Source organism: Corapipo altera, unplaced genomic scaffold, assembly GCF_003945725.1.
Source record: "Corapipo altera isolate COAL_440 unplaced genomic scaffold, ASM394572v1 164, whole genome shotgun sequence".
NCBI lineage: Eukaryota > Metazoa > Chordata > Aves > Passeriformes > Pipridae > Corapipo > Corapipo altera.
The window spans coordinates 758,742-768,576 of record NW_020884969.1 but is presented as its reverse complement, the minus strand read 5'-3'; the positions used below and the strand labels follow the sequence as shown (position 1 = coordinate 768,576).

General features: G+C 45.7%; 1 protein-coding gene across 1 annotated transcript in view; it reads right to left on the bottom strand.

Moving 5' to 3' along the window:
* Positions 1 to 7,730: 7,730 nt before the first annotated feature.
* Positions 7,731 to 9,835, bottom strand: part of PINX1 (PIN2 (TERF1) interacting telomerase inhibitor 1) — a 62,050-nt gene continuing 59,945 nt past the window's right edge. Inside the window, exon 7 of the mRNA XM_027665096.1 lies at positions 7,731 to 8,878. Within this exon, the coding sequence (XP_027520897.1) occupies positions 8,279 to 8,878 (600 nt within the window). The 3' untranslated portion in view covers positions 7,731 to 8,278. The remainder of the gene's footprint in view (positions 8,879 to 9,835) is intronic.

Here is a 9,835-nt window from a genome sequence, read left to right as displayed (position 1 = left end):
CTCGGGGTCCCCGCGCAGTCCCAGCCTCCCGCCCGGCCTCTCCCGTATTTATGAGCTCCTTGGAAAAAGCCTCCTCCAATGACACCGAAGGGACTCCGCTGCTCCTCCTTGTTTGCAAACTCCTCAGCCCCGGCCGGGATGGTGCGGGGAGGAAAAACTTCTCCCCACCCCTCCGCCCGGCACCCCCCGGGGGAGGGGAGCACACCCCCAAGACCACCCCCCCCCCTTCTCCTTCCCGTCCCCCCTCCCCCCTTTATTATTGTTATTTTTCCTTATTTTGCCCGCTGAAAGGAGTAAGGAGGGAGCTGGAAATGCCCCTGTCCCCCCCCGGCCCCAACAGCCTCGCTGCCCGCGACACCTCAGAGACCCTCAAACTTTAAAGGCTCGAGGGTAACGCAGAGACAGCAGATGAGGGAAGTGAAAACTTGGGAATGAAAGGAAAATGGCCCCAAAAGAAGGTTCCCACAGGGGTGCAAAATGTCCCCCCCCAGAGCCCTCCCCAGGATTTGGGAGCTGCAGGGTCCCTCTTTGCCTGGGGAAATCCCACAGTCCCACAGGCAGGGACCCTTTTCCCCACTCCAGCTTTAACTACCAGTCCAGGCTGTGCTTTGCCACCCCATGTGGGTTTCCCCCCAAATTTCCAAGTTCCCTCCTACGGGATGGAAACTGGGATGCAGTGAACCTGCTGGTGGGCGCTCGTTCAGCCTGGTTGGGCTCCTGAGAGAGCTTTTCAGGGGCAAACCAGGCAGGGATGGGGCTGGATACAGCCCAGAGGGGCTCCAGCATATCCCAGTCAGTCTCACTTGCCCACCCCTGGACACTGGGAGACAAAGGATCTTTTCCTTTCTGCTGCATTTTATGGAGTGCTGCCCCATCCTGCAAAGCCGCACCAGCCTGGATGGGATAGAAGCCCCAAAGCCACACAGTGGCATTTCCCACTAACCCCAGTTTGGTGCTCATGAGGGTGGGAAAGTCATCCAAGCAGCTTTCCCCTCACTAGGACAAAGGATCTCCAGGAAGGCGATGGGACCAAAAATCCCCAGCTGGCTGCCTTTTCCCGGCTCATCCCTGCAAACCTGCCCTGAGGAATATATTTAGTCGCTGGATTCCTTTATGATTCTGACCCCCTGACATGGGCTGCAGGGCTGCAGCGGCTCCACTGTGACTGATGGTGGATTTCCTCTCCCTGCTGCCAGAAAACCAGTGGGACGGGGTGCGGGATGGGAAGGCGTTTCCTCGGGCTGGGTGCCGCTGCCCCATCCAACCCCAAAGAGGGGGGAAAACCCCGACGCTGATCCCAAGCCGGGGTGTTTGTGCAGCTTTCCCACGTGCCTGGGTGTTCCTATTGACTCTTGTGAGATTAGGAGTGATGGAGAGAGCGGAGTGTAAATGTGAGCAGGATCCGCCTGGGCTTCCTGGTCTCTCCCTTCCCTTTGCACAGGAGCGGGATGGCTCCGGTTTCTCACGGATTACAGTGATTTTCGGGTCTGGAGAGCTGGGATCTGCCAACTTCCCTCGAAGCAGAAGCAGCAACTGCCCTTTCCGAGCTTTTCCCCGGGACCCAATCAAAACCCTGTGGAAGCAACAACATTTTCCAGAGGAACTGATTAAATCTATTAAGCTATTTACAAGTGGGCTCCATCAGAGCTGTGTTATCTGGGAATACAACAGGAAGGCAACTTCTCTTAAATCTAAAAGGCGCAGGAGATTTCCTGGTCTCGGGACAGATTTATAAACCCTTTACACACACACACAAGGCCTGCACAGAGTAACTGCCTTTTATCTGGGATCTGGAGCTGGGCACGCTCCTGGGGACAGCTTGTCCTGTCCCAGTAGCTCCAGTTCTCTCCCAAAGTCCCGTCTCACGCCTGGAAGTGCCGGGATGGGGCAGGGAGGGAGGATGCCAAAGCCTCCATCCTGCCCTGAACAGGTCTCCTGGGTGTATTTTGCAACTGGGATTTGCTGCAGAGCTTGGCAATGAGAAGTGGGGGAAAAACCCCTGTAACATCCTTAATCCTTTTGATTTCCCTTAGCTGGGGTTGAAGTGCCCTGAAAAAGAGGTTTCCTGGGGTTGCAAGGTTTTATTATGAATAGGGTGGTATTTTGGATATGGTGAATATGGTGCATGGCTCAGCCTTAGTTATGAACACTCAGGATGCTCTGGGCCTGGATATCATTAATGTAAAACCAGCACCTCTGTCGAGGCCCTAGAGGCCAGAAATTCTTAGTCAAACACCTCCCCTCTAGGGAAAAGGATAGGAACGGATGAATTCCATTCAATCCCTTTTACAGGACTGCCTCCACCCTGCCCCATGTTTCCACATTTTGTAGGATGGGAGGAAAGGTTTCGGGGGGAGAATAAAACCCTGAGCAAGGACAGGACCTGCATCCACCTCCTGTCTCTGCTGCCGAAGCCTGGAGGCTCTCGAAGCACCTCACTGGGTGTTCCTGGTCCTCACCATTCCCTCCACATCCTAGGGGTGACATTTGATCTCCCACAGGTATTATAAGGGTTAACTTAAGGCTTTTCAAAACTCCCTGAGACACAAACTGGGACTCTTGCGGGGTCAGAGCGCAACGAAATCCAGCAAAATATTCCTTGTTTGGATTTTCTTCTTTCCCAGGGCCCCCCTCCAAAATTTTAAGTGCAAACACTACTACTACTACTACTACTAATCACCTTTTTTTCCCCTTCTCCCCCTCTCCCACAGCATCTGGCATTCTGATGGCATTAGTAAGAAGGGTTTCATTCTGCACCCTGCCTAAAATGCTGGTTAAACCTGTCCTGGAGGAAGCTCCTGTGTTACATAAAGGGGTGAAAATGCCACCTCTTCATTGCCACCGTATCTGGGTAATTACCACCAGGCTGGAAAAACTCAGCATTACCTTTTCCACGCTCACCTTCCCTGCTCTGGTGAGAGGCTTCACCTGTATCTGGGGCACAGGAAGCAGCAGAGCTCTCCCAGGGCTTCGGGAACAGGGAAATTACGGCTAAAAGCTAAAATAGACGGAGCAGACAAAGGGGGGAAGAAAGCTTTGTTCTCCCCATTTTCACGGCTGGGGAACAGTGGCAGCAACTCCCCTGGGTCAGGCAGAGAATTAGTGACTGAACCCAATATGGAACGAGCATCCTCACCCTTTAAAAATATCCCCCTTTTTTTGGGTGGATCCCACATCTGGCTTTTTACTTGGCTTGCAAAGTGCAGGTTTATTTTCACCACTTCCCCTCCCCCCCCAAATTCAGGGACATTAAAATGTGTGAGAAAGTGCAAATCCTAAATTAGCTCAATATTCACATGTTCCTTAATTATTGATGAAACTCTCAGGCTCCCAAGGGGAGTTTTTGCACAGACAGCTGGGGGTTCCCAGCAGAAGAGCTGCAGTTCCCAACCCTGCCCACTGCCCATCCTCCCTGATTCCACCAGGTTTTCCCCAGGGATCGCTACCTGCACCATTTATTTTCTAGGAAAAAGAACCAGAGCTTTCCCATTATACAAAAAAATGCAGACAAAAACCCCAAAGATGCTAAAATTTTCAGGAAGCACATGGTGCTGAATATTTCTTACTATTTTTAAAATGCAGCTTTAAGTTTAAAAATACATATATATATTAGTGCCTTTGGGTCAAAAGGAACCAGCAGGAGTTTCCCTCTTACAGTTTAAAATTTATAAAAATGGATTAAGATATGAATTAAAAAAAAAAAAACAACTTTGAGTGACTCAGAAGTGGATTTTAAGTTCTGACTTGTTGAGAAATGGAGCTTCAATTTGTTTTTGTAACAATATTCCCACTTCTGCAACCACAAAAATGTATATTTTTCCTCTATTTCCCAGTCCCACATCACCAAAAGTTTGCTGATCCAAGAAAAAGTTGTTTTATCCCTGGATGGGACAGGTACAGAGACAAAAGCCTTGGTTGCTGTCCCAAGTTCTCTGAGCTCTGATCCTTCCTGGAGGTTCCTGCCCAGGAACGAGGAGGAATTAAGCAAAGGATGGCTTTGGATGTCCACCTTATGCTGCTTGAGGATACACAATTCCAAGATCTTTTTTTTTTTCCAGCTAGGCGTGATGCTGGGCAGTGCTTCCAAGAGACTTTGTGTGGTTTTCCTCTCTTCTTGGAGCTTCCTTCCTCCTCTTAGTGTTGGCAGGTTTGGAGGTTTCGTGACGTAAATGGTGCCTTTTGAAGGTGGATCCTACAAGAACTTCAGTCCCGTGTGTTTAAACAGGACAAACTCAGTTCATTCCATCGGAGCAAGAGGTTCATTTTTGTTGCTGAGCTGATGTGAAGGAAGTGAGAACCAGGGCTGCTTAAAAGGGAATTGCACCAAGGAACATGATGCTGAGCTGTTCCCAAATGCATTTCAGAGTCACAGAATCATTTAAGTTAGAAAAGCCCTCAAAGATCACCGAGTACAACCATTCCCCAGCACTGCCAAGGCCACCACTGAGCCATGTCCCCAAGTGCCACATCCACATGGCTTTTAAATCCCTCCAGGGATGGAGACCCCACCCCTGCCCTGGGCAGTTGTGCCAGGGCTGGAGAACCCTTTTGGTGAAGAAATTGTTCCCAATATCCAACCTGACCCTCCCTTGGCACAGCTTGATGCCATTTTCTCTTGTCCTGTCCCTTGTTCCCTGGGAGCAGAGCCTGACACCCCCCGACTCTCCCCTCCTGTCAGGGAGTTGCAGAGAGTGAGAAGGTCGCCCCTGAGCTTCCTTTTCTCCAGGCTGAGCCTCCCAGCTGCTCCTGGAGCCCCATCCCCAGCTCCATTCCCTTCCCTAGACACGCTCCAGCACCTTCAATTCACAGGTATCCAGCTGCATCTTGGATACCATCAAATGGACTAAAATTCATTTAAACCCAAGGGTAACTGGCTCTGAAATCTTCAAAAGTGTCTTGCATTTATGCTTTAAACTCACCCTGGTTGCTACTACAGGGCACCTGGGGACATGGCTCAGTGGTGACCTTGGCAGTGCTGGGGGAACAGTTGGACTCGATGATCTTAGAGAGAGCTTTTCCAACCTTAAGGATTCCATGAATCTGTTTTACACTGGCTGTGTGTAAAGCACTGGAGCTAGAACGTCTTGGAAGGAAATATCAGGAATGGTGCCTGTTCCACAGATGGGGGTTGTCACAGAGTGCATCAGTGTGGAATCCCATCCTTGGCTCCAAGGAAAGCTCCACACTCAGACATACCAAGATCAAAACTCCTAAAGCCCATAAAGCTCATGCAGACTTTGGTCTAATGCTGGTACCAGGACTACTTTTCCATGGCCTCTGCTTCCCAGGATAGTTCAGTGCTTGCAGGATTTCCAAGCTCCTCTGCTACTGCTGCTCTAACATTTCACTTGCAAACCACGTCAGCAGCCCTGGAGACCACAGGGAATTCTGAGGATCAAAGCAAAGAACAACCCCTAAACCTGCAAAGAATGGAATAACTCATGGGCATCCATCATGTTGGAATGTTCCCAGTGCAAAAAGGAAAATCTTCTTCTCTGTCACTGGTGACCTGGGGTTACCAAAACTGAACACGTTTCAATATCTGTGCTGCGTGTGCATCGTCCTCCGCTTGGGCGTGAAAGCAGAGCCCCATTTTGCTCAGTTTCTAGGTAATTCCACTTGGAGGAACATCATTTTGTGCTGCAATGTGGGAGTACAACGGATAAATTAGGGACAATGGAGAAATGTGTAACAAAAGACCCTGTAGTTTAAAAGTATGATTTTCGCGGAAATGAAACCAAGTCGTTCCTTTTGTGCTCACATTCTGCTAATTCCACCACTTGGGCAGTGATGTAATTCTTTTTCTTATGCTTTCTAAAAAAGACCTTCTTGCCAAACTAGGGTTTGGTTAAAACTGAACTCACAACCCACCACAAACAAAAAAATCAAATATAATTTATTACTTTGAAACATGTTCCTGTTGTTCCAATTTCACTGGGCAGTATCTTGTAAGAAGAGCAGGGCACTTAAACGAATTGCTTGTGTCAAATACAAGCAATTTATGATTTATGATTATTTATTTATTAGGATTTTCCCCCCCTACAACCACACGCAGAGCTTGAGGCACATTACAGTCCCACATTTCCTGGGATAAAGTGCCATGTATTTCTTGTAGAAAGAGAGAATCTTCCATTTGTAGCTGATACTTCCATCTGAGCCAGATTTAAATTCCTGGGTATACTGCACTTAACTGCAGTGACACTATAAATTTAAAGATTTATTCCTGATTTTACTCTTTCTGTAACTGGCACTGGAATGTGGCCAAACACCCATAAGAATTAGCACACAGGAACTGGAAGATTAATAGAGGGAACAAACAAACAAGCCCAGCAGGATTTGAAGAAGGAAACCTTATTCCTTGACTAGCACCTTTTGCAATTGAAATCCCAGAGAGGATATGAAGTTCAGCTGCATAAGAGTTAAAAAAAAAAATAAATTAATTAAAACAATCAGACTTTTGGATTCTAATAAACAAAAATTCAAACTGTGAAGTTCAGCTGCTTAAGAGTTAAAAAAAAATTGAAAACACTCAGACTTTTGCATTCTACTAATAAAAAAAAATTAAAAGTGGTAACATAAAGATTATTTTTTCACCTCAGTCATGGAATTTACTCCAACTTCAATGCAACCTGATGGCATTAAGTGGTAGTTCATTTAAGGAAGCCAGGAACAAGCAGGATTATATTGGATAATAATTGTATTTCTCCTGAAAAGGAGATGCTATAAGGGTTAAAAACCACTGGGATGATGAAACACAAAGAAAGGCATCTTGTTCTCTCATACAATAAGTAAAACTACAGTAATTTTGCAGCAATGAATGAGCATGTCCTGAGGGCAAAAAAAAAAAGGTGCATTGGAAACCAAGAGATCTTAAAAAAGGAAGAGTTCAGCTGCAACTCAAACACTCAAAGCCATGTGGTCTGTGCTGCAGATGAAGTTCCTTCCACTGGACAATAAAGGCAGCTGAAGGAAATTTTTTTCATATTAACATCTGCATCTTGACAATGTTTCTCAAACCCTGTTAAGCAACTCCACTGAGCTAAGACAATATAAAAATGTACCCATTTTATTCAGCAGAGCAGCCAATGGGGTGTTTTAGATTTACACTGATGAGACACAGCCAGGCCTTAATGAAACGAGCAGCTAATGGATTTGAATTCTGGATTAGGCCAAGACAACTGGCTGGTTTTCAGGGCTGTGCTGTCCATTTGCTGTGGCCGAAGGAATATCAGAGCAGGACACCAGGATGGTGAATCCTTCTTCCATTCCACCACTTCCAAGCTCACCCATCTCTCCTGACAGCTCTTAACTGAGAGATATTAACATATCAAAATTCATGCTGAATGTTCAGGATCTCACACAAAACTTCTCCTGGCAGTGCTATGTTCCAGCATTACTTATTTCCAGGCTCACAATTAGGAACAAGCTCTAATTTGGTTATAAATCTAAACTGCAAGTTTTCAACGTGGAAGTGGCAATACTAATGCATCTGACTGCTTTGAAAATCTACTGGTCTCCTAATTTCAGAGAAAAAATTGCTCTATCCAGCTTTCTGAATGCCAGATGCATCACTGAAGAGACTCTGAATATTTCCTGAGAATGACAGATTTAGATATGGTTAATAAATGATATGGTTAATACACATCTAAATAAGAATATATGGTTAATACACAGTTCCTTTAGCTTTGGTGCAAAGTTACAGCTGTTTCACAACAGTTAAACAACTGGTCTGAAAACACAGGGAGGCATTTTTATTTCATCCTCTAGTACTCAGCTCTAAACCTTTAATCAGGGTAAGTATTTTGGGAAGAAACAATATTCATTTTAGTTGTAAAAGGAGATCAATGAAAAAATTAGACACCACTTTGCAAAAATCAGTGAAAAAGCACAAAAAGCTTTGCAAACCCCCTCCTGTTTCCAGAAGCAGAGCTGGGCTTTCACAAGTGAAAACAACTTTAATAAAAAAGGCAGTAGTTTGGTGACTTTTTTTGTTATTTTTTCCTAGACTGGGAAAAACACAGTCAGTGTGAAGCAGCAAAAATTAGTTCCCTGCCTTTCACAGTCTGAACCATGTGCTGGATCCCTCTTTAACATGGCACTGAAGCTCATGTTGGCCCATCACCACGTTCTCCTCTGGATGAGACACTTGAACCCAGGCCGTGGTCCCAGCTGGAGGTGGAGCACCGTGTTCTATCCTGGGACACGACGTGTTTGCTGCTGAGCTTACACAGAGTCCTCATCTAATTCACCTTGGAGCCCCAGCCTGACTCTGAAATGGTCAAATGTGCTTGCAGTGCTTCTTTTTCTTCCTGGGGGCTCCTTCCACACACTCCTCCACCTCCTCTTTTTGCCTTTTGTGTTTCTTCTTATGACGTTTCTTCTGCTTTTCCTCCTGGTCCCTTACACCGAGATCCTCCTCATCAGCTATTCCCACATAAATTTCTCCGTGGCCCATATTTTCATCACAACTGGCATTTTCCCCTTCGTGCTGCTCTTTATGTTTCCTCTTCTTTTTCCCTCTGTGACATTCATTTAATGGAGTATCCAGTTCCTCCTCATCCAAACCACCAGTCTCAAGCTGTTTCTCGCAATGCTCTGTCTTTTTTTCTGCCTCCTCATCTCTCTTCTGCTTCTTCTTTTTCTTCTTCACTTTGGTTTCCAGCTCTTCCACAGGATCCAAAACTTCATCAGCCGTTGGGCTGGAATTATCCACCTTTGTTTCTGGTTCCTTCTGAGATCCTTTCAGCTTTGCCATGCGCTTGGCAAAATATTCCTGCACAGTGAGAACGCTCTTCACTGTATTGGAACCATCTGCAGGGTCAGAGAGCCAGTCCTTCCTCTCCTTGTCTTCCTGAGACTCAGGATCAGTAATATCCTCCTGCAAGTGAATAAAGAGAAGCAGGAGTGAGAGTCAGGAATAATGGCTTTAAATACAAAGCTGATTTTCGCACACTAAGAAGAAAAATATTGAAATGCGGTGCTTTGAAAATTAACTGTAAAAGTTTAGAGTTGGGTGGAAGTGAACCAGCCCTTATGTAAAAGATGCTGTAGGTTTAGAGGTGGAAGGATGAAAGGCAGCAAGAGAATACAAAACAAGACAATTTTCAGTTGACTTGAATTCCTTATTTAACCTACTCCTGTGCAACTCATGCAGATTGACTTTACTACCTCCATACTCAGTGTATTACACTCCCTTTACAAAAGCACATGTCTCTACAAGACATAAACCAACATGAAAAATAATCCAGTACAATCCCTTAGCCCGTGGCACAAAGGAAATCCCATGCCTGGAATCCCTCTCCAGCAAAGGGCTCATGATCCGGGGAGCAATCCAGCACTGAAGCATCTCTTCCATCTTATCTGATCTTCAGAAATGTTTGTAGCTGCTTCACTGTCATTGTGTCCCAGATGTTGTTATTTAAACAGGCTCCATTTGATCACAAGTTATCAGATGGCAAAAACAACATCACAGGTTACATCTTACAAGGCTTCTGAAGACGTAAAATGAAGAGCTGCTCAGTGCTGGTTGCAGGTGAGGAGTTATTAAAAGAGTCTTGTATCTAGAAAGTAAATATACAACTAAAAGCAAAGTATAGCTATGGAGTGGATGTCTTGTATGGCACAAAGAGAACTGACTCTGAAAAAGCAACAAATGCAACAAGTTGAAAATATATAATTTGCTAAATTGTCTGTGATTTGCAAAACAAACAAGCCAAACAGGCAGATGAAATTAAGGCTTGTTCACATACATAGCAAAGCACCCAAAAAAAAGCCTCTGGTTTTGCTTGGCAAAAGTAATAAATGACTCTTGGAAATGTCCCAGATTTTCAAAGAA